This window comes from Lethenteron reissneri, chromosome 66 (genome assembly GCF_015708825.2).
Source record: "Lethenteron reissneri isolate LAM-NWPU_2019-01 chromosome 66, ASM1570882v1, whole genome shotgun sequence".
Taxonomy (NCBI): Eukaryota; Metazoa; Chordata; class Hyperoartia; order Petromyzontiformes; family Petromyzontidae; genus Lethenteron; species Lethenteron reissneri.
The window spans coordinates 2,728,526-2,756,400 of record NC_083844.1 but is presented as its reverse complement, the minus strand read 5'-3'; the positions used below and the strand labels follow the sequence as shown (position 1 = coordinate 2,756,400).

The following is a 27,875-nucleotide window of genomic DNA, read 5'->3' as shown; positions in this document are numbered from 1 at the left end:
CATTTTCTTTGAGTTGTGCGCCTTTTGGCGTCATCTGGTCCAACTGAAAGCTGTCTCGGGTGTGCTCAACAGATGGCATCTCAGCCAGCCACTCATAGGGGGTGACTTTTTCTTCCAATATTTGAGACACCACAGCCTCGGCAGGGTGTCATCCCCACTTTGTGCCACGTTGTTTTCCAAGCTGAGGGATTTCCCCTCCCCCAGGACCTCACAGAAATGCGCAGCAAATCTGCGAACCTGTTCCTGGGGGTCGGAGATTGGATCACCATTCTTTCCCCTATTTATCATAATAGGTGTGGCGTTGCAGGTTATTTTATTGATAGAATTAAAGTGATTTTGGATCGCCATCTCCTCAGATACCCGCGACCACCAGCCATCTTTGCAGTGCCTCACTGCTCTCTGAACCTCCGAGCGAAGGCTGCGGTAAGCCTCCTCATTCTCCGACGTGGGATGCTGTAGCCGATGAGAATGGGCCTGTCCCTTTTTCTCAGCCAGCCTGAACACTTCCTCTGTCAGCCAGGGTCTCTGGGGAGGTCTGGACCGTGTACCCAAAGCAGCCATTGCAGCTGTATGAGCCACAGTCCTAAACCTTACCCATTTCCTCAAGACATCAGGAGGAGTCGGGGACGATGCCAACCCCAGCCGCAAGTGATGCTGATATTCTCGCAACTTTCATCAGCTTGCTGAGACCATGCCACTATGGGTTTGAATGGGGTCCTGGGTGTACACTCACCACCTGAGTGGAAGAATGGCAGGCACATCTTACAGATGACAAGTCGATGGTCAGTGGGCAGATCAGCTCCACGGTAGGTCCTGGTGTCAAGGACATGGGCCTGCATCCGCTGTTTCGTCACTATGTAGTCCAGCAGATGTTCTTGCTTGGATCCGGCATGCATCCATGATGTTGTGTGGATGCGGCATTGCCGTGTTGGTAAGTACAAGCATATGGGCTTACAAAAATCTAGCAGCCCCTCCTACCGTTGTTATTGAGCTGATCTGGCCCATGCCTTCCAATCACTTCTGACCAGGTGCTAGCATCATGACCAACTCAGGCATTGAAGTCACCCTACAAGATGACTCTATCCTGAGGGGCCACTTTAGCTAGCACCTGTGACAGGAGAACATAGAAGGCATCTGACTCATCGGCCTTGCCTGCATCCCTCCACAGATGTTTATCTTCAGTGGAGGCATAAGTAACCACGACCACCACTCCTCGCCTCTGGTTTTGGGAAGGCGAGCCCATAGTAGCCTGGGGCTTACAGCTTCTCACACCTCACCGTCATGCTCCCACGCCCCCTTCATTCTTTTGTTCAGAAGAAGAGCTACTCCCTGTTGTTTGGCAGTCTCCTGCCAAGGGTAGACAAACTATCCACTCCTCATGGCGGCAGGAGCTAGAGCCAGTCTACCGGACCACCTGAATACCACAGAGATCCAGGCAGTACGGGTCCAGCTCCCGACAGAGGAGTGGCAGCCTCTTCTCCGCAGTGAGCGTTCGAACATTCCACGTGGCCACCCGCAGTGGTTTTTGTTGTTTCTGGAGGAGCCCCGAGAGTAAGGATTCTGTCTCCTGGCTCCGCCAAATGGGGTTTGGCCAGGAGACGTCATAGGCGCCTCTACCCCCAGGGCCTCTGGCACAAGCTTATTAATTACATTTTTCAGTCGTGGTTTTGTGGTAATTAATTGAAGGTGGAGGGGTTACCAGCCCTTCGCACCCGTCCAGAGCCCCCATTTGGCCGCTGTGGTGGTTACAGACGCCATGAGGGGAATGGCCCATTTAAGTTGGCCTTCCCCCCATGGCACTGCCCACCATAGCATTGCCGTCCGGCACCACGAGGAGGTAGGGGGTTGTTTTTGCCGGACACCACGATGCCTCTTACCATCACTTGGCCAACGTGTCTTCTCTTGCAGGCGCCCGCTGTGAGGGGCTCTTCGAGGTGTGGGTGCAGCAGTGGGTGAGCGCTGCCACTGGGGAGACCGCCATCCTGCCGTGCAACTACACGTGCAATCAGAACAGTGAGCACTTCGAGTTTCACTGGCTACGAATATTGAATAGCAGCAAAGAGAAGGTGAGCTTGGATAAACCCCATGGGCTATGATAAGGCTCTGTATTTTTTATTTTCCACGAATGTCCAGGAAAAGTTTGCACGGTGGACAGCGGGGGAGTCAGAAAGTAACGACAGTAAACAAACAAAAAAACGATATCCATAATAGAGGTTTTTTGGTTAGATCGCGTGAATATAAATGTGTTGTTAAAGCCGCCACCACCCGACACAGCCAATCAGTAAGGTTTGCCACGTAAATATAATGTCCCAATTCGCTACTAGTACAGCACAGCAGTATGTTTGAGAGTAAACCCACTACAACATTTACAATTCGAGTACTCTTACATTTCGCCAGTAATTACAACAACCAGCCTCATCAGGCAACAACCAGAGTTGTTTAATGACACATTTATTTTCATGCAATCTAACCCAAAAACTTATTATGGATAATATCGATCGTGAAGCCTACATGTTAAACTTAAACAATGATAGCAGTGCAAAGTATAGGAAAAGTTAAGAAAGTCACTGAATATAAAATAAATAACGTATACAAATTCATCAATTAGGTGGCCACCATCACTGCCCCCTAGGTCCGCTCAGCCGTAAACGTGTGCTCCACTCTTGCTGTGCATTATCAAACACTCCGAGTGGGTCTTTCCCTGCTCGAGTGGGTCATCAAGTCAGGGTTTAATAAAAAAAAATCATAGCAACGATGTCAACTTGAAACTCTGCAGTGCGACCATTGGACAGCATTCGCTCGTCACCGTCTCAATGATCCGGCACTAGCAAAACATTATGTTATCTTATAATATACATAGTATATACAGTGAGGGAAAAAAGTTTGCCCACTGACAAAGAAATTATCAGTCTATAATTTTAATGCTAGGTTTATTTGAACAGTGAGAGACAGAATAACAACAAAATCCAGAAAAACGCATGTCAAAAATGTTTTAAATTGATTTGCATTTTAATGAGGGAAATAAGTATTTGACCCCCTCTCAATCAGAAAGATTTCTGGCTCCCAGGTGTCTTTTATACAGGTAACAAGCTGAGATTAGGAGCACACTCTTAAAGGGAGTGCTCCTAATCTCAGCTTGTTACCTGTATAAAGACACCTGTTCACAGAAGCAATCAATCAATCAGATTCCAAACTCTCCACCATGGCTAAGACCAAAGAGCTCTCCAAGGATGTCAGGGACAAGATTGTAGACCAACACAAGGCTGGAATGGGCTACAAGATCATCACCAAGCAGCTTGGTGAGAAGGTGACAACAGTTGGTGCAATTATTCTCAAATGGAAGAAACACAAAATAACTGTCAATCTCCCTCAGCCCGGGGCTCCATGCAAGATCTCACCTCGTGGAGTTGTAATGATAATGAGAACGGTGAGGAATCAGCCCAGAACTACACGGGAGGATATTGTCAATGATATCAAGGCAGCTGGGACCATAGTCACCAAGAAAACAGTATGCCGTGAAGGACTGAAATCCTGCAGCGCCCGCAAGGCCCCCCTGCTCAAGCAAGCAAATATACATGCCCGTCTGAAGTTTGCCAATGAACATCTGAATGATTCAGAGGACAACTGGGTGAAAGTGTTGTGGTCAGATGAGACCAAAATGGAGCTCTTTGGCATCAACTCAACTCGCCGTGTTTGGAGGAGGAGGAATGCTGCATATGACCCCAAGAACACCATCCCCACCGTCAAACATGAAGGTGGAAACATTATGCTTTGAGGGGGGTTTTCTGCTAAGGGGACAGGACAACTTCCTCGCATCAAAGGGACGATGGATGGGGCCATTTACCGTCAAATCTTGGGTGAGAACCTCCTTCCCTCAGCCAGGGCATTGAAAATGGGTCGTGGATGGGTATCCCAGCATGACAATGACCCAAAACACACGGCCAAGGCAACAAAGGGGTGGCTCAAGAAGAAGCACATTAAGGTCCTGGAGTGGCCTAGCCAGTCTCCAGACCTTAATCCCATAGAAAATCTGTGGAGGGAGCTGAAGGTTTGAGTTGCCAAACGTCAGCCTCGAAACCTTAATGACTTGGAGAAGATCTGCAAAGAGGAGTGGGACAAAATCCCTCCTGAGTTGTGTGCAAACCTGGTGGCCAACTACAAGAAATGCCTGACCTCTGTGATTGCCAACAAGGGTTTTGCCACCAAGTTCTAAGTCATGTTTTGCAGAGGGGTCAAATACTTATTCCCCTCATTAAAATGCAAATCAATTCATAACATTTTTGACATCCGTTTTTCTGGATTTTTTTGTTGTTATTCTGTCTCTGACTGTTCAAATAAACCTACCATTGAAATTATAGACTGATCATTTCTTCGTCAGTGGGCAAACGTACAAAATCAGCAGGGGGTCAAATACTTTTCCCTCACTGTATACTGTATCTTTTATACTTTTGTTATTTTACCAAGTAAGGCCCACTGAGCTATGTAGCTATTTTTCAGAAGCGACCTGGCCATCACAATAGCTCAAAGAAGTAGATTATCACTATTTGTGGAAATGTATAGCAGCAGGCACAAGTGTGTTGATTCTAATGCAGGTCGTAACAACAACAAATGCCATTCTCCACTAAGTGGCGGTGACATCACCATGACGCTTGTGCCAGGCGATGTGCATGTTGAGGCCACGTGAAGGATCGAACGCCCACTGGCACGAGCTCACGGGGCACACCCAGATTCCAAGGGTCGACTGACTGAGATGACTGGCTGATGCACCACCTGTGCCCCCTACTGTGTCAACTTGCTGCGCTTTAGACACCTGGCGCTCCGCTCGTTGTTGTGAGTGTCACTCCTCTGCCCTCTGTTGTTGTTGGAGGGCGAATGCCTCCAACTGCACAGTAGCGTCCTTCACGAGCCTCCTCCACAGAGGCCAATCTTGACACCGCTGGTACCAATCATCGGAAAGTCCACTCAGCTCCACATCTTCCTGTACCACATTAGTCCATCTCTTCTCGCGCCCATGCCGCACCCATTTAGCCCCCTCGATCCGGCCGAACAAAAGCTGTTTAGGCATGCCGTGGCTGGGCATGCGGGCTAAATGATCCAGCCAATGCAGCCTTACCTGCCGGATGGGACTTTGTCCAGATCTTTCAAGGATATGTGAGCTACTCACACAATTCAGCCTGGTTAAACCCAGGATGGATCATAGGCAGGCCACCTTAAATGTTTCTAACCGGCGCAGATGTTCCACCAGAGAAGGAAGAGAATGAGTGTGGCCGAGAAGACCTGAAGCTTCATGCAGAGCGACAGAGCAGATAGCTTCCACACAGCAGCGTTACGCAACAGATGAAAATATAATGCCGCTCGACTGATTCGGACTAAGACCTCTGCTGTCAAACCGGAGCCGGTCATGAGCACACTGTCCAGGTATGGAAAACTCTCCACTCTCTCCACAACTGCCCCATCATCAATTGAGAGTTGTGGGGGTGGAGTGTCTGATGGCACAAAATACCCAGGTAGTTGCTTAGTTTAGGTGGGGCTGATGGTAAGGCCCCACCTCTTAATGGCAAGCTCCAGGTTCAGCAGCAGTGCCTCCAACTCCTCCTCTGAGTGAGCAGCAATTACCAGATTATTGGCATGCATAACATGGTTGAGAAATAGGGAGCCATCCCTTGACCGTACCTGGGCATCGATCAGCCTCCCATTGTATCTGTACCAGATGGAAATTCCTCCAGTACAGCTATTGAAGGCTTCACAAACTACGTGGTCAAAATAGATGTTAAATAATGTGGGAGCTAGAGGACATCCCTGTCGCACCCCAAGGTGTACAAGGATTGGCTCCGACTCCTGGCCACGTAGTTTTACCCGGGCCCGCTCACCATCATGATGGTCCTTAATGATCGTGAGCAGAGAGTCAGGGACTTCCAAAGCACGAAGAACAACCCAGAGCCCAGGCCTACTGATGGTATCATAGGCCTTGACCAGGTCAATAAAGCAGAGATGTAAGTCTTGTTGGAAATCCCTACACCTCTGCTGTAGCAGAGAGACAGAAAATATGGCATCTGTGCAGGACTGCCCATTCCTGAAACCGCATTGGGGCTCTGCAATCCTCTCCTCAGCGTGCCTAGCAAGGCGATGTTGAATAATCCTTGCCAGCACCTTTCACGGCACACCGAGGAGTGAGATGCCCCTGTAGTTGTTAGTCAGTGTGGTCCCCCTTCTTAAAGGGGGTGGACCACCATGACATCCTTCCAATCCTGCGGAACCCGTCCAGTCATCCAGACTGTTGTTATGATGTCATGTAGGGCAGTCTGTGCACAAACGCCACCCTCCCTCAGCATTTCGCTTGGGAGAGCATCTCTGCCCGGTGCCTTTCCTGGTCTCAGACTCCGGAATGCCGTCAGTATTTCCTCAACAGATGGCACCTCAGTCAGCCACTTACAGGAGGTGACTTCTTCTTCCAATATTTGAGGCACCGCAGCCTCAGCAGGGTCATCCCCACTTTGTGCCATGTTGTTTTCCAGGCTGAGGGATTTCCCCCTCCCCAGGACCTCACAGAAATGCTCAGCAAATCTGCTAACCTGTTCCTGGGGGTCGGAGATTAGATCACCGTTTTTCCCCTAATGATGGTAGGAAGTGTTACTCTTTTGATGGAGTTAAAGAGCGATTTGTTATCATGGGCCATTGAGGCAGACTCCATCTCCTCATCAACCCGTGATCACCACCCATCCTTGCAGCACCTCACGGCTCTCTAAACCTCTGAGCGAAGGCTGCGGGTAAGCCTCCTCATTCTCCGATGTGGGATGCTGTCGCCGATGAGAGTGGGCCTGTCGCTTTTTATCAGCCAGCCTGAACACCTCCTCTGTCACACAGGGTCTCCGGGGAAGTCTAGACCATGTAGCCAAAGCAGCCATTGCAGCTGCATTAGCCACAATCCTAAATCTCGCCCATTTCCCCTCGACATCAGGAGGAGTGGAGGACGATGACAACCCCAGCCGCAAATTCTCACTTCTAACTTTCATCAGCTTGTTGAGACCATGCTACTTTGGGTTTGAATGGGGTCCTGGGTGTACACTCACCACCGGAGTGGAAGAATGGCTGGCGCATCTTACAGATGGCAAGTCGATGGGTCAGTGGGCAGATCAGCTCCACGGTAGGTCCTGGTGTCAAGGACATGGGCCGGCATCCACTGTTCCATCATTATGTAGTCCAGCAGATGTTTTTGCTTGGATCCGGCATGCATCCATGATGTTGTGTGGATGCGCCGATGCCGTGTTGGTAATTACAAGCCCATGGGCTTACAAAAATCTATCAGCCTCCTACCGTTGTTATTGAGCTGATCTGGCCCATACCTTCCAATCACTCCAGACCAGGTGCTAGCATCATGACCAACTCGGGCATTGAAGTCACCCAACAAGATGACTCTATCCTGTGGGGCCGCTTTGGCTAGTACCCGAGACAGGAGGTCATAGAAGGCATCTGACTCATCGGCCTTGCCTGCATCCCTCCACAGATATTTATCTTCAGTGGGGGCATAAGCAACCACGACCACCACTCCTCACCTCTGGTTGATCGGAAGGCGAGCCCAAAGTAGCCTGGGGCTTACAGCTTCCCACACCTCACCGCCATGCTCCCATGCCCCCTTAATTATTTTGTTCAGAAGAAGAGCCACTCCCTGTTGTTTGGCAGTCTCCTGCCCAAGAAGAGGACTGTCCATCCCTCATGGTGGCAGGAGCCAGAGCCAGTCCACCGGACCTCCTGAATATCACAGAGATCCAGGCGATACCGGTCCAGCTCCCAACAGAGGAGTGGCAGCCTCTACTCCGCAGTGAGCATTCAAACATTCCACGTGGCATTGGTTTTTTGTTATTTCTGGAGGAGCTCCGAGGGTAAGGATTCAGTCTCCTGGCTCCGCCAAATGGGGTTTGGCCCGGAGACGTCATAGACGACTCCCCCCCCCCGGGGCCTCCGGCACAAGCTTATTAATTACATTTTTCAGTTGTAGTTTTGTGGTAATTAATTAAAGGTGGAGGAGTTACCCACCCCTCGCACCCATCCTGAGCCCCCATTTGGCCGCTGTGGTGGTTACAATTGCTATGAGGGGAATGGCCAATCTAAATAGGCCCTCCCCCACAGCACTGCCCACCACAGTGTTGCCGTCCGGCACCAACGAGGAGGTAGGGGGTCGTTTTTGCCAGACCATCAACACACCTGCTCTCACACCCACCAAGCTGCAGGCCATATAAACAAACAAGACAAAGATCCCCCCTGGAGTGTTTACAAACTATTCGCCCAGGTGCTGTGCGAGTAGCACCTATGAAGGCCAGCAAGAGACGAGGGGGTGGGTGGCCATCACGACGCCCACCCACCTTTGTCTCCATAGCAGCGATGTTTACACACTGGACCACTAACTCGTTTTGAGGCTGAGTCGACCTTCATGAGGCTCAGGAACCGGTTCAGATAATTATCACCTGTGTTGGTGGGTGCAAATAGGAATCGAATTTGGCCCCTGCTTTTACATGATAAGTGGCTTAAAATGTGAAAATATATAGCAGCAACCAAATACTCTTGATTCGAAATGTGCAGAAAAAACTGGAGGCCCAGGAAAAAAATCCATGCCATAACGGGGAGAGAGACACCGCAAACTCCAAATATACAACAGGCGTTAGGGTCGGGATGGAACGCACGACCTCCTGTATACCAGGTGAGGTAGTTAACATTTCGCCATTGACCCAAGCGCTGCGGTCCTCTACGTTGTTAAGAAGTTGTGATCAAGATGGTCCCCCTGTTCCTACTGAACCCAGCGGCCGGGGGGGGGGGGATGCACTCCTAACACTGCCACTCAGAGGGATCGGCATCACGTAGCTACTGATCCGACAGATTAACAATCATGGCAGGTGTGTATGTTATTTTATTATGATGTTATTTTCCACAATGGAGGTTTTTTTGAGTCAGATCGCATAAATGTAAACCCACCACCTGACACAGCCAATCAGTAAGGGTTTGTCACGTAAACAAAACATTGCAATTAGTTTACTAGTTCAGCACTTACCAGTTGTGTGTTGGAGAGTGAACCTGTTGTGACATCGCGGGATGTCACTGTGTGATGCCAGCCCTAGAGAGGCATGGCGTGCGGTGTATTGACATCACGGACACCACTAGGATGTGGGTGCAGTACAGGCTGTAGAAGGGCTCGGTGAGCGCCGATCGATAGTGCTGGATGGCACCACGCTTGGCGTGCAGTGCCGGCCCTTACAGGATAGGGTGTGGGAGTGCCGGCCATTGAAATGGGGTTACTAAAGGTCGTGGCACTCTAGTTGACCTGAGAGGACACGTGACCATTTAAGTCTATAAAGGGGCCCCAAGTGGGGGCTCGGGGTGGTCACATGGTCAGTGTCCAGATCCTGCTGGAGGATTCTGGAAGGTGGTCGTGGCCAAGGGCGGAACCAGCCACGCTGCAGAGAATATAAGCCGGTTACCCCAGAGGGGCCAGCGCTGTTGTCTTTCCTGAAGAAACCTTCGTCGACGTCCTACGTTCTACAAGTTTACAACATGTGGACCTGGACCCGAGCTGTTGGTCCTTGTCCGTTGTAGCTGGTTACGTTGTAATTAGCCTGGTGGTACACCACCATAGGTTGTTATTCTGTTAACGGGCAGTTACCCCGTGTGTTGGTGTTAAATAAATGTGTGCCCTCCAAGATTATGTCTGCGACTCAGTTTAAATCACTACAAACCTACAACAGGATTTACAATTCCAGTACCTGAGACTGAAACAAGCTGCTCCTATACGTCAAACAATCGACATAAGCGTCTATTTTTCGGTTCTTGCCTTAAAACACACTCACTGATGTTCCCTCGCTGAGCAAAACCCACCCCCTACCCATCCATCACACTCGCTCATCATTAACCACTCATTGTTACTGTCATGATTATCATCATATTCACGCACTTACCATCCTTCTCATAAACTCATCTAATAACAGCATGCTGCTGTACAATTGAGTAAATATACGTTAAGCTCTTTAGTTAGGCTGCTGTATAAATTAAAATGAGATAAGATAAAAAGACAAACCACCGCTGATGTTTTTCTCACAAAGTGGTTGTTATTTTATCGACCTGCCCCGGGAGGGACGACACTTGGCTGAGTTAACCGCCCCACCTGTATTTCATCCCAGCACCCAACCAACCAGGATGTGAACGCACCTGGCCTCTTTGTGATAAGAGACCGCTGTTTAAACGGTAAACAGCGGCAGACAGCCTGCGTGGGGTGACTGGCAACAGCAAAGCGGAGCTAGCCCTAGCAGCGCGTCAATAAATGGTGATTTAGAATCAACATCGCGCATTTATAGTCGTTGGCTACCGCTATACATTTCCACAAGGCGATAATAAACCACTCTTCCTTGAGACATTGTGTGATAGCAAGGTGGCTTCTGATAAAAGAGCGAGTAGTAGTAGCTCAGTGCGACTTTCCTGACAACATGAAAATTAGTCAATATCGATTAATTATCCTCCGGCTTCGGAGGGGTGGGGGCACCGGATTTGAATAGCTTATTTTTGCACCTTCTTGTAAAACATGTTTTTATGTGTGTAAATGCTTTTTGTCGTGTTTAAAATGTGTTTACTACGTGAAATTGTCATAAATAAACATGCATGGAGACAAAAATAATATCCTACTGTAAAAAGTTTCTGTATTTACTGTACCATACTTGCCACTCCAAGCTCGAAGACTCAGCATCATGGGGTGATGAACGTGCTATTACTACTAAGCTCTTGTTTCAACAACTTGTGTTTTGACGATCGCCGGACTGATGCGAAGGCTACTATTTTCGTCAGATTGCACTTTATATTCTGTTTGTATTACTGTCGTTATTAGTCATCAAACATATACGAGCAGTATTTTCATTGTGTTGTATGTAGTGTATAATGTTCTGTATAGACTATTTAACACTGAAATCAAGCATAGCTACTTTGTCAGGCGCACGGTGCCGATCGCCGGACTGGTTCACAGCCTTTGGAGCGGCTTTTCCGGTTTCTCCGGATTGGCCCGGGACCGCTGGATAATGTTGGAAGCCGGATAATCGATTATCAACTCCTACTAATAATTCAAATTAGTTATGCGCATTACATCCTAGGATCCCAATGCGTAAACTGTAATTTAGAATTTTAGTTTAGCTCTGTTCACTGTATCTACTGTGCATGTAATGTTCCGCCGGTTGCACCCAATCGTTCACATTGTTGACAGGACTTTATTTAGCTTTGTGTGCACAGTTGCGATGGTTGCCATTGTAAAACTTGCACCTGGCGCCCCATTGTGTGGCACTGTTCAATTGTGCCGTTTCAGGGTACATTCTCTCTATACATACACACACACAACAGACTCTCGATTACCTGAGCACCAGAGATTTTGACATAAATTAATAACTCATGGATTTTCCCTTAAACCCAATTTAATAATCTTCTTTACAACAGCGCCGGAGTTTGATTGATGTCGATTGGCGTCGCTCTGCTGTCCACTTAGTGGGCAAAGTCTTGTGCTGGGCAGGAGCAGGAAAGTGTTATCACTGAGCAAGCGCATCATCGATGGGTCGATAGTATTCGTTCTCAATCGAAAGAGTAACAATCAAAATCGTCAGTTGTGCTTCATTTTGAGTAATTTATTGGATTTATTTTTATTTACGAAACTGTGCGATTGATATATAAACGGAAACGTGTTGTTTTCACTTTGAATCAGATGGAAGTTATATAAAACAACAAGTTCAATGCATTCTTTACTACAAGTTTTTGTATTGTTCATTAACAAATAATTTTTTTTACTGAAATATGTGGTTTTTGGCATAGAGATCCGCGGAAAATGAATATTTTTAAATTATTTGCTATTTTGAATTGTCCATGATAGTCCTCCCCGTCATTAGCGTGGAAAATCGAGAGTCTACTGTACTAACATGTCCCATAGGTTAACATTTCCCATATACTATATACATTTAATTTGATTCTCAATTTAGTAACATTTCCCATAGACTAACATTTCCCATAGACTTACAGTTCCCATAGATTAACAGTGCTCATAGACTAATAATAAAGAAGTCGGGTGGGAGGTCAGCGCTGTGAAACTACAGCTGAGATTCTGGTTTCAATTCCAGGTATCAGCCTCTGCCTGTGATTAATGTGGTTTCTGGATTGCAATGAGGTGATGGGCTCAACCTAGTTACCAATGACATTTCATTTGGTTCTTCAATTAGTTTGGCTAAATCCCAGCTCTAACAATTCATAGAATTGCAAACGCTCTATTATTCGGCATCTATGGGGAACGGATTGTGCCGGTTAATCAAATATGCAGGTTATGAAAGCAGTTATACCTATGGTTCACCACAAGTACAGACAGTCCTTAACTTACAAATACCCGACTTGTCCTTTACTTACAAATACCCGACTTACTAGTATCTGCACTTACGAAAGCTTCCATTATATATGCTGTATTATTTTGTTTACATCAATTTAAAACGCCAACTCGCACTTGCAAACTGAGCTGCGGAACTATTTTGTTCAGAGGAGCGATCCTACGTGACATGTAATCAGTGTTTGTGTGTGGGGGAGTGGTGGCTGAGTGGTCAGCGCGCTGCTATGCGAATCTGGCGACCCGGGTTCAAGTCCCACTCATGGTCAACACCAGCGACGATTATCTGAACGGGTTCTGAGTCTCCCTTAGGTCAACTCAGCCTCAAATGAGTATCTGGTGCGATGTGTGAACATTGCCACTTTGGAGACAAGGCGGCCGGGCGTGCTGCTGGCAACTCACCCCCTCGTGTACTGTGCTGGCCTTCATAGGTGCTTGGTAACAACACGTGCCCCAACAGTCTGTTAAAGGCCAATGAGTAGTCAAAGGTGACGGGGCCCGGGGCGGTCGCCCATATACACCGTACCCCAGGGACGCCTCTGATCTATTGCATGCTTTCTTTTAAAAGTCACCATGTTATTGACAGTTTTCTGCGCCCTCGGTGGAGATCAAATTCTGTACTTCACCCTGGTATGCAGGCCAGCCGGAGACCGGGCAAATTATATCCCGGACCTCTCTGATGTAGACTCACCTTTGGTGCTGGAAATCCCCCACACTATTGCGCTGGGGGACTTTAACACTTCGATTGATCAGACGGTTTCGCATCAGATCTGCTGGATAATTCTGGGTTCCATGGGGTTTACCCAGTACATCTAAGTCTCAACTCGCAACCAGGGTCAAACTCTCGACCCTATCTTTGCCCAGAGTGTCAGTCAATGATGTACATTTATCTCCTTTTGCATGTACTGACTGCAAGGCGATATAGTCTGTCAATGGAAGCCTACCATTTATGGGTGAGTTTTATTTGTATATGTGGGTGATTTGTTTACCTTTCTTGTGCTTTGCACTGCTATTATATTTGTGTTTTGTTTGTTGTAACGTTCTTACCCCGTGCCCCTACTCGACATCTAAAAAAGAGCTTTATAGCTCATCGGTTTCCTCCAGTAGAAATAAATATTCTGATTCTGATGGTGAAATGAACTCCAGAAGATCTGGGCCGGTCCAAAAAGGCTTCTGAACGCCGCAAAATTCCAGAAAGCTTTGGCGTGTCAGCTACTCACCACACCTCCTCAGTAACACTGCTGATGAACGGATTGATAATTACATCCTCGTGCTTCGGTCCGCTGAATTCAAGCGTAGCTATTTTTCTTAAAAGGCTGATGGTCTCTTTTTCATTTTTCACCCGATCGGCCCGAGACCGCCAGAAAATGTTGGAAATAGCTGGATATAAGCCCCCGGGGTCCCATAAGCCCCCGGGGTCCAATAAGCCCCCGGGGTCCAATAAGCCCTTGGGGTCCCATAAGCCCCCGGCTCTCGCATAAACATTATATTGTAGACAAAAACTTTGCTCTTTTTTACCAATGGGTTTGAAGGATGGTGGCAAGTGTTGTCTTGTTAAACTATGCCTTTAAAACTGAAAACTACTTACTTGCATTTTTAAATACACTTTCGAAATAATAATTCACACCGCTCTGTCAATCATCGTGTTTCTCAGTGCCGATTTGTGAACACACTTTGTAAACAGTACATAAAATAGTACTCGTTTTCAATGCGCTATTCATATTGTAACAAGGGTTTATACCAATGTTACTCTACATAGGAGTGGGTCGCCACTCCTCTTATCCACATTGTATGAGCGGTATGTGGGCACTATGGCTTGACCGCAAAAAAAGACCTATCTGCACAGATGCATACGGACAAGATAAGTATTATCAAACAGGAGGGATTAACGGTGCAACGCATTTCATCTGTTAAATATCTGCAGGTACTAGGATTGCCATCGATTGATCCTGGCTGCAGACATTGGTAGGTCACAAATAATAATGAAGATAATACAGCAGTTTCACTGTATTATGCATACCGTTATGACAAATAAAGGACTTTAATCGTGTAGGCAGTTTGATCAGCTTTGGATAAGACTTATGATCCTGCCCATACCCGAGCATGGAGTGCATTCGCTTGTTCAGCTCTTCTGCGCATTCGTCGTCGCTGCTTGGGCGACATGACAACAGAATGATCCGCGCCAGGTGGGTTGTGGCGTTTATGTGCGTGGTGGGACGGAGTCGCCAAAAATAAATAAATTAAGTACGATTTTGACTGCTGCTATAAATGTCCACGTGAAAGGATGCTACTTCATTGGCCAGGTCGCATCCAAGCAAAATCTATGCAGCTTAGTGGGCATTACCGGGTAAAATAAACAAAATAGTTTGGTTTATAGTTGAGCTTAAGAGGCAGCGACTCTGAGCAAATTAAACAGGGAGCTTTTAGCGAGCGAAAATAAAACATGACCCGACTTGACAGTATTTTCTGATCGTTTCATCTTCCCCTACAAAGGGTAATTCGATCCAGGGAGTGAATGGGGATTTCCAAAACACTAAAGAAACACATAGCGTCATGGAAATACAGGGACAAAAGCACACATATCCCCCTTGTTACCTTCAACACCCTATTGAGGCAAGTGCCGTTGACGAGCACCTAATAAAGGCCAGCTTGACGCACAGGGGGATGGGTGGTAAAACAATAACACCACGCAGAGTCGCCTTTGTATTCCCAGTGCTGATATTTATCACACACTGTGCCAGGTACACATTTAAGGCATCAATGAGGAGCCGTACCCTGGCACTGCCAGGAGAAGGTGGTATGTGGGGGCTGACGCCCCCTCCTCCTCTCCCCCCTCCTCCGCCCCTTCTCGCCGGGATGCCGCCGATCGGGTGAAATACTCCATCGCCCTGAGGATATACCGGTTGCCTCGGCGGGATCGTGGGAATGGCCCCTGTAGGTCGATCCCAACTAGCTGGTTCGCCCGGCTGACGCGGAACAGCCTCAGGGGCACTTGATACCGCGCCGGTTTCTGCCCACACTGCTGACAAGAGCGGCAGCCCTGTACCCAGGCAGCCACGTCTTGCGCCAATTTGGGCCAGAGATACTGGCGACGCAGGGTCTCCCGAGTGCGCCGTTCCCCATCATGGCCCCTGATCGGGTGGTCGTGCACCAATCGTAGCAGCTGGGGCAGCACCTGGGCGGGAACACAGATGCACCCCGGCTGCCCGGCTTCGGTTAGTTCTCGCATTACCCCGTTCTTTACATACAACCGGGCATACAAACCACTCCAGGGTCCCTGCAGGGCGACCTTTTCATCCCGCAGGGCCGCCACCACCGCTGCCAGGTCTGGGTCCCACTGCTGGGCCTGTCTCAGCTGCTTGTCATCCAGGCCCAGGAACGCACAGCCGACGTCCTCTTGGATCCGACCGGGCGGGGCTGAGCTGCCCGTCGAGCCCCAGGGTGTGGGCCCCGTGCCAGCCGGGCGGTCCACTGGGTCCCTGGCTCTTTCTGTAGGGACCTCTGTGGCACACACGGCACTTTCTCTCAATGGGGGGGGGGGGGGTTAGTCTCAAGGCGCTCCAGGAGGCCATTGCCTGTCGGCAGCGTCCCCCCGTGAAGCACGGGCAGGCCTCCTCCGCCCTCGTCTCGGCGCACACTGCGGGTCGCCTTGACAAGGCGTCCGGATTTGCGTGCGTCCGCCCAGCCTTATACTCGATTTGCAGGTTATACCCCTGCAACTGCGTCAGCCACCGGGCCATCTGCCCCCGCGGTTCCTTGAATGTGAGGAGGAACTGCAGAGCATAATGGTCAGTGCACACGCGACATTTCCTGCTGTACAAATACGGCCGGAACTGCTTACATGCGAAAATCACGGTATACAGTTCCTGACGGGTCACGCAATAATTCAGTTCGGCCCCGCTCAGGGTCCGGCTGGCGTATGCGATGACCCGCTCCGTCCCATCCTGCACCTGTGACAACATCGTGCCCAGCCCACTGCTGCAGGCATCGGTGTCCAAAATAAATTTGTGGAAAGTCAGGGAAAGCCAGGGTGGTGGTATGGTGGAGGTGGTCCTTGAGGGTGGTGAAGGCCGTCTGGCAGGCCTCCGTCCACTGATAGGGGTTCTTAGGGGAAGTGAGTTGGGTGAGGGGGCGTGCAATCTCGCTGAATCCCTTCACAAATCGACGATAGTAAGTGGCTAGCCCCACAAATGACCTGATCTCCGTCAGGTTCCTCGGCCATGGCCATTCCACTATGGCGCGTACCTTTTCCGGGTTGGTGCGCACCCTTGCCTCGCTGACGCGGTGTCAAAGGTACCCAACCTCGCGCTACACAATGACACTTACGCGGCTTGAGCGTGAGATGAGCTGCTCGCAGTCGTTGGAACACCTCCCATAACCTGGACCAGTGCTCAGACAGGGACCTACTGAACACTATCACGTTATCCAGGTAAATTAGGCACTGTTCCCATTGCAAGCCCTGCATCACCAACTCCATCAACTGCTGGAATGTCGCTGGCGCGTTAGTAAGTCCGAACGGGAGTACTCGGAACTCGAACAGTCCCATCGGGGTGGTTAAGGCGGTCTTTGGCTGATCCTCCTCCGCCATCTCCACCTGCCAGTACCCGGATGCTAGATCGAGCCCCTGCAAGGCTTTCAAACGTGTCATCGATGCGAGGGATGGAGAAGGCGTCGCTGAGGGTACCTGCATTCAACTTTCGATTATGCAAGCAAAACCGGGTCGACCCATTCTTTTTCGTCACCAGTACAACCGGGGCAGACCAGGCGCTCGCTGAGGGCTGGATTATGTTTTCGCGGAGCATATCCATGACTGCCTCTTTAATGTGGGCCCGTTCAGGTGCACCCACTCGGTATGCAGGGAGTTTAATGGGTTGGGCGGCACCTGTGTCAATTTGATGCTTGACGAGGTCTGTCCGGCCCACATCCGAATCGTGCGCACTGAACATGTCGGCGTACTCCCGCAATAACCCACGCAGCTGATCTGCCTCCCCCTTGGGTAAATCTGCCCAGGGTACATATAGCGCGTCAAGCAGCGGGACGACCTCGTCTCTGGAAGTTGGGCCGACTCGCCAGGCCATGTCCTGGTTGTCCTCGGGGCGGCAGGGGTCCTCAGCCCAGAGGGCAAACACTGAGTTGTTAGAGTGGCGTACGTGCAAGGGGTGTACTGTGGCTACCGTGGTGCGCCGTCGCAGCATTACTGGGGTACCGTGGGGGTTAAATACTCGCATAAACAGTCGGCCCCCGTCCGCGTTTACTAGCGTGGCTGACCCCACAACCCCATGCCACCAACTCCGGGTGAGGAGTCAGCATTACCTCACCCGATGGTTGGGTGTGCGGGGTCGGTGGAGGGTGTTTCCACCGGCACCAGCATCTCCGCGAGCGGCCCGATGGTGACGGCCGACACCAGGGTAGCGGCCACGGTTGTGAAGCGGGGGCGATCCGGCTCCTGTCCCAGGAACGGAATCTGCTCCCCGCTGCCTTCCACGGTGGCGCATCGCTGGTTGGGCTGTACATTGAGCCCCAACTTTTCCAATACACGCTCGACACGTAGAATACTTGGTCACACACCTGGCGTCCGAGATGGACCTCCAGGGTGACCCTCCCCAGCAGTCCCATCCCGGCTCCACTCGCCATGTGCAGCACGTGGTCCGGGGCCTGTAGGCGGCCCACGTCACCCCGACCACGTTGCAGTATGCCAGGCTCACGAGCGAGGCTACCGCCCCCGTGTCCAACAGAATCCGGGTACGCCACCCATTTACCTGTCCTTCCACTAGCGACGTGGCCCCCGTGATTCCCACCACCAGCTCCCGCAGCCAGTCGCCTGCAGTCACCGTGTCCTTGGGTGTTGTTGTCGGCATCTGCGTGGAGGTCATTATTATTATTGCTCACCATTATTATTATCGTCTATCTGTATTGGGACCATGTCGATTGCACCCCTAGTTGGTCCACTCTTAGGGGGCGTTGGTGTTTAACCCTGGCGTGTGTCTAGCGCAGGTGATCTGGGGACAGTCTCTCACGAGATGCCCCTGACGGTCGCATAGATAACACGCCCGGGGGAGGGTGGCGACTCCGTAGGAGGCCACCTGCCCACTTCCTCTCCCTCTCCCCATCTGCCCGAACTCTGACTCTGAGACACCTGCCCGGTCAGCCCCCCTACCGTGGAGCGTAGCTCTCCCATCTCGGATTGGATTGTCTCAACTGTAGACTGCAGCTTGGTCATATTTCGATTCGCCTCTTCGCGTACATGGGTCACTTGACCGGCTATATCCCCTATGCCAGTCTGTAGCCCTGCCATCCATCTTGGGGCTGTCTCGTGGGGTCCCGGAGGCTCCCTCGCTCCCCCCTTACCATCCTGGCGAGCTCCTCCTCCTCTTCCTGCTCTGCAAGAAGGCTCGCAATGGTGCGCTCCCGTCCCAGCCCTCGGAACTGCGCGCTCACTGGCGAGTCTCTCGCATGCACGTGCGCACTCAGCAAGGGTGTTAAATGGAAGGCGCGTGCAGCTTACATCGGGCTGCCACCACGAGGTGCCAGTCAGATATTACTGGACCTTCTCGGCGGCGAGGTCCTCAATTATTTCCGCAGCGTACCCTGGGCGTGCGCTCTGCGTTAGCGAGCGCACGTCCTCGGTGTAGTTGCGGAGGTCTTCGGCAGGCTGGCAGCGGCGCGCATCTAGTGCCGCCTTTGCCTCCTCATTGCGCGTGCCGAAGCGTTGGTCGAGTCGGTGTATTAGTTCACCCCACTGCGCTTGCACGCTTGCGGGTAGCGCTTCTACAAAGTCGGCTGCCCGCCCATCCAAATGCATGTTTAGCTGTTGTAACGCTTGCGCGTCCGTCCAGCCATTCATATATTTTGCGTATGTGAGGTGGGCAAACGACTTCCATGAAGGAATCCCTTGCCTGGTGAATACCCATCTTACCTTAGCTTGGGGTGGGGCGACTCTCTCTCTTCGAGGTGTGGGGGGTCGTACCACTTCTGACACCATTATGTGGGGGCTGAGGCCCCCCTCCTCCTCTCCCCCCTCCTTCTCCACCCCTTCTCGCCGGGCTGCTGCCGATCGGGTGATTGGTCTCCCCGCACCAGCGTCTATCTCTGAGGGACATGGCTAGTGGCTGGCTCCCCACCGCCTGGGGTTATCCCACACACTCCCCACGTACACTACCACTAATGCCGAGGTGGCTACTTGCATGCGCGTGCCTGTGCAGGTGCACGCTGCTCACCACGTCTGGAGTTATCCTACACACTCCCCACATACACTACCCCCAAATGTCCGAAGATGGCTGCGTGCTCGCGCGTGCCTGCGCAGGTTGCTCACCACGGCTCACGCTAAAAATAGCCGTATGAACACCACCACTAATCCCGAGGTGGCTACTTGCACGCGCGTGCCGTGCAGGTGCACGCTGCGGCTCGCGCTATAAATAGCCGTATGAATATGCACGCGTCTCTCCCCACCTCCCGTTGGGTCGGCCTCAATCCGCCGTGCGAACACGCATGCGGGCACGGGCACAAGGGCAAAAACGACGGCCGGGTTGACGATAATATTCGCGCGTTCCACCGCTGAGTGCTATGGTCGCTACAAGAACACACTGCCTAAAACACGCTATGTAAACACGCACGCGAACGTCAGCGATCGTTTGATTGAATACACGCGCGCTTCACATGTATGCACGTACTCACACCATACCTACGCTCTTCCAACACACACAGAAATCACGCGGTGTCGGTGTTCTGTACTAAAGTTTATTATTGGTGCGCCGGAAGAAAAACCCTGCGTGGCCCGGAGCAAAATTCTCAGCGAGCAGCGCCAAATCTATTCCTAGTCAAACCCTAGGTGGACCCTTACGCTACTTCTCACCCCGCGGATGTACTCACGGTGTCACACGGATGTGGTGGGAGTCGGAGGGACGAGGGACCGAGAGGTCTCTGCCTGGGGTCGAGTCGTAGCAGCACTCACCCGCGTCGCTCGGACGCTGCGAGTGGCTGGGAGTCCGACCAGGTAGCTGAACCACTCGAGGAGAACTGACTAACGTTTTTTCCTTCCTTCTCTTTGTCTCCTCCGAATCCAAAAATCCAGGGTCACGTGGTGTTACCCCGCCGACCATTCGGGTGCCTACCTTTCGATTTTAAAACGATGCCCCGCCCCTACCTGGCGCGGCGCCGCCGGCGTGCCTTCATCCATTGTTTGCGCATCCGTCCTCTCCCCCGGACTCAACTGGTTTCATCAGGGTGGCCATCCGGTTGAGGTTTAGCTTTAGTCAGCTCAGGAATTTCCCTCCCACCTCCTCTCGTGCATTGCTCGCTGGGTGTTTTGCTCCCCCAAGGCCCTATTCCCCAGTGCTGGGTGCGTTCTCACTGCGGTTTGCTTGGTGAGCTCGTTGTGCCCATACAATTTTAAGCTAATTCACGGGGCCGCAATGCAATTCGGCCTGGGGGGGGGGGGTCGGCCAATCTCCTGGCACTGGGAAACCGTGGGACGTCCCCACGAGGGGCCCCTTGGGTAAAAACCCAGGGTACCAGGTGACCCCCCACGAGACCCTACGTGGGTGCATGTGTGTGTTTAGTGGGGGTGTGCGTGCGTTCGTGTGGGGGGGGGGGGGGTGCGAGGGGATAGCAGCGCTGGCAGAGTTGCTCCGTTGCTGTGGCACCACAGGTACAGTAAAGTGTGTGGACTAATCTCTATCTGTTCCTTATACCCATTCCTTATTCCCATGGGTGGGCATCGAGGAGGAGCCGTACCCCTGGCTCTGTCAGGAGAAGGTGGTACAGCAGCAGAGTGCGTGTGGACTCCACCTGTCTGTACGATGGGATTGAGTGTTTCCCCCTCGCACGCACGCGTGGGTTTTCTCTGGCTGCTCAGATTTTCTCCAACACAACACCTGCATATGCAGAGGGCCGGCAAAGCTTGGGGCAATTGTTGGTAGCCCCGGTTCACTGCGTAACTGCTGCTGCCTTCCCGCCCATAGTGTGGTTCCTACTCCTAGCGCTTCTGAGTCTGGGTGCCATGGTGGCGACATGTTATTTCCCTCGTCTGGTATGCAGGAGTTCTTGGGTTCGATCCCAGACCCTGACAATGCCTGTTGTATATTTGGAGACCACGTGTTCTCTCTCTGTCCGATCCTTCCGTGGGTGCGGTCGATGGATGGTTCCCTATTGGTTAACCACGTTATGTATGCTGATGATCTGGTGATTGCTGCTCATTCAGAGGAGTTGGAGGCGCTGCTGCTAGAAAAGGAGCGTGCTACAAAGATGTCTGGCCTTACCATCAGCCCGAACGTGGTGACCTAAGGCCGATTCCCACTCATGGGGAACACTAGTGAAGATCATCTGAACTGGTCCTGGGCCTGCGCTAGATCGACTCAGCCTCAAATGAGTACCTGGTGCAATGTTTAAAACATTGCCACTCTGGAGACAAAGGCGGCCAGGCGTGGTGCTGGCCACCCACCCTCTCATGTGCCGTGTCAGCCTTCATAGGTGCTGCTCGCTAACAGCATTGGCCCTCAACAGTCTGTTAAGGCTATACAAGGGGAATTTGTATTTGGTTGTCGGTGTGATGACGATTTATCAATTCACCCTTTACTTTATCTCTGGACGTTGCAGATCTTCTCGAAGAACAGCAAGGGAGAGGTTACCTTCTTGGAGCGAGCTCACTGGCTTGGCACCACCGACTTGTGCAACGCCTCCATCGCTATACGTGACGTGCGGCCCTCCGACTCAGGATCCTACCTGTGCCAAGTGCTGCTGCTGCCCTCCTTCAATGAGGGTCAAACATCGCTCATCCTGGAGGTGGTGGCCACAAGGGACGAGGGACGCGGTGAGTGTGGGGCACCACGTCTATGCTATCTCACTTGCCTGTTAGTCAGGAGGTCTTGGGTTCTGTACCAGGCCCTGATGATGCCTGTTATATATTTGGAGTCCACAAGTTCTCTTCTCGTGTTGGTGGCATGCATTTTTATCCGGGTCCTCCGGTTTTTCCCTCGACATTTTTTGGTGGGTGAAGATGAAACGATCAGAAAATACTGTCAAGTCGGGTCATGTTTTATTTTCGCTTGCTAAAAGCTCACTGTTTAATTTGCTCAGAGTCGCTGCCTTTTAAGCTCTAGAAACCAAACTATTTTGTTTATTTTACCCGAAAAGGCCCTTTGAGCTGCATATATTTTTCTCAGACGCAACCTGGCCAACGAAGTAGCGTTCTTTCACGTGGACGATTATAGCAGCAGCCCAAATACAGTTGAACCTTATGGCGGGACCCCGTGGTCCAGAATAAACGGAAGTCAAAATCGTACTTAATGTATTTATTTTTGGCCACTCCGTCCCACCACACACATAAACGCCGCGACCCACCTGGCGTGGATCATTCTGTTGTCATGTCATCCAAGCGCAACAGCGAGGACGAATGCGCAGAAGAGCTGAACAAGCGAATGCACTCCATGCTCGGGTATGGGCAGGATCATAAGTTTTATCCAAAGCTGCTCAAACTGCCTACACAACTTTAGTCCTTTATTTGTCATAACGGTATGCATAATACAGTGAAACTGCTCTATTATCTTCATTATACTGTTAGGAACCTCCTGGTTACACCAGCCAACAGGGGATTATTGTGTCCGTCATGCAGGGAGGGCTGGGTGGGGAGGGAGGGGCTGGGTGGGGAGGGCAGGGTGGGGAGGGGCTGGGTGGGCAGGGTGGGGCTGGGTGGGGAGGGGAGGGTGGGAAGGGGCTGGGTGGGGAGGGTGGGGAGGGGCTGGGTGGGGAGGGTGGGACTGGGTGGGGGGTGGGAGGGGTGGGGCTGGGTGGGGAGGGGCTGGTCACCCTGTGGTGCCCTTATAAAACTCAACGTTTAACCTACTCACGCCGGCTTGTGCCCGCCCTTACAGTCGGGCATATTTGCGAAATACACCAAGCACATTATAAACGGGTACAATTTTACGTATTGTTTACAAAGTGTGTTCACAAATCCACACTGAGAAACACGATGATTGACAGAGGGGGGGGGGAAATTATGTTTTCGATAGTGTATTTAAATAGAGGTACTGCAGGTAAGTAGTTTTCAGTTTTAAAGGCATAGTTTAACAAGACAACACTTGCCACCATCCTTCAAACCCGTTGGTAAAAAAGAGCAAAGTTTTTGTTTACATTATATTATAATGTTTATGTGAGAGCTTATGGGACCCAATAAGGTCCAAATGTCCACATGGTAAGCCACTTCAATGAGCTATAATTTGTGGCCTGGTCGGTTAAAAAAAGCTATCCAGCTCAGTAGGCCTTACCTGGAACAATATAAATGGTTTTGTTCATAGATTAGGTTTGCTCTGAATTGCAGTGGAGAATCAGCTGCTAATTTGCAACGTAACGTTCGCTGTTGTCTGTCTGTTTCCAGAATTGGTGCCTCAGTCACCTTACATCCGTATAAGTATAGCTTTAGTGGCAGTCCTTGTTTGTCTTCTAAGTGGTGCCTTCGGATACTATGTCTGTAAAAAGTGGAAATCTGAATCGACACAACAAGAAATCACGCAGAGGTACGAGAAAGTTGCATGTCTTATGGGTTCCATGATTATGTAGCTCACACTTATTCGGATATATTTTTCTGTATTCTTTGGTTCTTTCGGTAAAGTCACGTAGATAGCAAATAATAAGATAAAATAATGAAATGAATAAAAATTTTAAATTTAATAAAAACCAAAATTCAATCTTAATTTTGGAGCTTTCGTGACTGCAGGAATTATTCTTTGGTTCTTTCGGTAAATTCACGTATAAAGATAAAATAATAAATTAAATAATAGCATACACCGACGTTTCAATTGCAACACAAGCAATCATCATCAGGTATAAAAGAAATAGCAACAAAAATCTAACCAGAAAACTATAGACAGACATATTTATGATGTCTGTCTGCTTATATGTCTGTCTATAGTTTTCTGGTTAGATTTTTGTTGCTATTTCTTTTATACCTGATGATGATTGCTTGTGTTGCAATCGAAACGTCGTAGTATGCTATTATTTTATTTATTATTTTATCTTTATACGTGACTTTACCGAAAAAAACAAAGAATAAAACCAAATTTTTTCGATTGCAACACAAGCTATATTTTTCTGCTGACAAAAATGATATCAATAGACTTTAATTTGTTACACGCAAAGTCGCGTTTTAGCCAGTCCCCCTATTAGTTTGCAAGGGGGTCTGTGATGCATAAGCCTAGAAAGACAACAGCATCAAAGTGACCCAAACGGAGGATGAATGCAACAATGGAATGTATAACACGTTAAGAGTTGTAGGCAAAACTGGTGCTTAAACAATGGAAATTATTTATATTAACACGGCCTAACAGTTTACACTTGGTAACTATGGTTCCCAGTTAGGACAGCTGGTAGACTGCCTGACTGGCGACGCCGAGATGGTGAAGACGGAGACGATGGTGAAGACTCCAGCAGCACGACGGGGATCCCTCTCCAAACGACAGCCCCGAGGTCCCCTCCCGGGGCCCCTCTTATACTGTCAGCGTAGCCTGGCTCTGCTCCCGGCCATGCCCCCTTCTGGAACCTACTAGCAGGTTCTTGATGTGCCCCTTCCGTAACCCCCTAAATCCCTCTCTAGTCTATCATGTGGCCTGCTGTCAGTCAGGGCTGCTGCAAGCTGCAGATCCCCTTCCCTGCCAGCAGCCAGCGCTATGCTGCTACTTGACCGATTCTAAGTCACTACATCACCCCCCCCCCCCCCCGTAAAAACAAAAAAATTAAGCCGTCTCGGCTGACATCACTCACCAGTCCATCTGTATGGAATCCTGCTGAGGCGCACCCTCCAAGCCTGCTCGCCCTGGCTCGCTAGACACATCAGACACCCGGCACTCAGGTGCTTGCAACCTGACCTGGATACGCACACAATGCGGCCTTCTGACCTCAATCACCTCAACGGGCTGTGCCATGGCCAGTGCAATTTAGGGGATGTGCCCAGGGTTACCTGGGGGCAATGTATCCATGCCTTGTCCCTAGGGGTCCATGGGTTTCCGGATTCACAGAGTCCTACAAGTTTATCATTGGCGGCCTGCTGTTTGGCAGAATTTCCCTGACATGCCTCCTGCGCTTCCGTCAGCCGCCTGATCATAAGCTTCGTGGGCATGGGCTCAGCGACCTTCTTTTCGCCCAGGTCCATGCCTAACTGAGCCTCCATGGGGAGTCACATCCCGTCCCATACATGAGGACAAAGGGGGAGAACCATGTTGAGGCATGGGGAGCCATTCTATACGCGGCAAGAACATGCGGAACGTGCAAATCCCAGTCAGACTGTCTCATATTCTTGAGTTTTTCGGTAAAGTCACGTAGATATGTTAAAAAAAGAAAACCCAAAAATAACAAAAAACTACGACATTTCGATCGCAACACAAGCGGGCATCTTCAGTTTGTTGTGATCGAAATGTCGTAGTTTTTGGGAATTTTTTTGTTATTTTCTTTGAACCTATCTATGTGACTTTACCGAAATACCCAAGAATATGAATTCCTGCAAGTCACGAAAGATTTAAGTCAAGATTTAGACTGTGTCTCATTAACCTGTTGGCACAGCATGGACGTAAAAGTCCTGTGCAAGCGCTCTACCATCCCCTCAGTCTGGGGGTAGTAGGGCGATGTCCGGATCTTTTTAGTGCCCAGGGAGTCGCACACCTTCTTTAACAAATCTGATGAAAAATTTCGACCCCGGTCTGTAAGGAGGTGGTCCAGGGCCCCTTTCTCCAAAACGTACCCATGTGTCCGTGATGGACGTGGCCGACTGATCCAGCAGAGGCCATGCCAACGGCCACCGGGACAGATATTCCACCCCGACAAAAAGGAATTTGCTTCCCCTCTGAGTGGCGGGAAACAGGCCGAGGATGTCGAGAGCAATGAGCTCGTTAATACGAGACATCACAATGAATTACAACGGTGGCTGGGCCTGCCTTGGTGGGGGCTTTCGGCGAGCGCACTCAACAAAACATTTGACCATGTGGTACACATACTTCGACATTCCGGGCCAAAATAAGTCACGCTTCAAGGTAAACAACGTTTTCCGCACCCCAAGGCGCATTAACTTTATGTGGACAACCCGTGCAGTAACACTGCAATTTCTCACCCCACCCCATCAAACAGCCCATCACGAAGGGCTATGAGAGACATTCCTGCTGGTACCTTTTTACTACCTCTCGTTCCAACGTGACACCGTAATTTTAATAAGGATGCATCCTCAACCTGAAGGCAGCCACATTCAGCGTGCGTGAGACCAATCATGTTGTCACAGGGAGCGGTTGCCGCGGGTGGTGGAACATCAACCGATGCTACAACAGTGCACGGAGATCCTGCAGCTGCAGGTTTACATCGGCCGACACCCATCAAACATGCACAGCGATCCCTCGGCGGTAACCGCGACAACGCGTCCGCGTTGCAGTGGCGTGCACCCCTCCTGTAGGTGACCGTGAGAGAGTATTCCTGCAAAGTTTCTAACCAGCGGGAAAGTTGGCCTGACGGCTGGTCAACCCGCAAAGCATATTGAAGGGCCGCATGATCCGTGTGCATGATAAATTGCCTTCCGCAAAGGTACGGCCTGTACTGCTGTACAAAATGCACAATGGCCAACAATTCACGGTGCGTCAACACAATAATGCTGCTCTGCGGGGGACAGCACATGGCTTTCATAAGCGAAAACCCTCTCCACAACGTTCACCTGCAACAGTACAGTGCCGATTCCGGTGTCGCTGGCATCTGTATCCAACACAAACGGCAGAGAGAAATTGGGGTATCCAAGGGGAGGTACGTTGGCGAGGCCATCACGCAGTGTGACAAATGCGGCCTCCTCCTCCCATTGAAATCTCTGGCCCGTAGAGCGGTTTAGTGATAGTCGAAAACTTGGGTCGGAACCGGCGGTAGTATGACGTGAACCCAGCAAAACTGCGGACTTTACCCATTGATGTGGGGGTCGGCCATGTGCACACACACGCAGTTTTATCGGGATCTGTAGCTATCCCGGACTCGCTGACAATGTGGCCCAAATAGCAAACCGATGTCTGCAAAAAATGATACTTTTGCGACTTGAATTTAAGGTTGGCCGCCCGCACCCTGACAAACACCGACTGCAACTGCTGCAAGTGTTCCTGCAACGTGCGTCCGAACACAATTACGTCATCCAAATAAATGAGGCACGAGTCCCATTGAAGACTTGCGAAGACCAGCTCCATAAATCGCTGAAATGTGGCCAGAGCGGAGTGAAGACCCATCGGAAGACAGTTAAATTAGAACAATCCCTGGAGTGTTCGGAATGCGGTTTTAGGTTTGGAACCTACATCAAAAGGCAACTGCCAAAACCCTGACAGCAGGTCGAGGGTGGAGAAAAACTGTGCACCCGACAGGGCGTTCAAGGAGTCATCCATCCGTGGGAACGGGTGTGCGTTCACCACGGAGACTTCATTTACAAAAAAAATGCCAACTCCCATCCCGCTTTAAAACCAATGGAAGCCTCCCACGGACTGGTGGAAGG

At 50.5% G+C, this 27,875-nt stretch overlaps 1 protein-coding gene across 5 annotated transcripts in view; it reads left to right on the top strand.

The window, feature by feature from the left end:
• LOC133359978 (butyrophilin-like protein 2) overlaps positions 1-27,875 on the top strand; it is a 155,288-nt gene that overhangs the window by 6,658 nt on the left and 120,755 nt on the right. For 3 of the 5 annotated variants that reach the window (XR_009757201.1, XM_061578546.1, XM_061578545.1), the window contains exons 3-5: positions 1,909-2,066; positions 21,980-22,193; positions 23,757-23,895. Coding sequence is in view for 4 of the 5 variants with exons in the window: in XM_061578546.1 (XP_061434530.1) it covers positions 1,909-2,066; positions 21,980-22,193; positions 23,757-23,895 (511 nt within the window). In the remaining variant the exon portion in view is untranslated. The remainder of the gene's footprint in view (positions 1-1,908; positions 2,067-21,979; positions 22,194-23,756; positions 23,896-27,875) is intronic. The other 2 variants (XM_061578547.1, XM_061578548.1) reach the window with 1 other exon arrangement.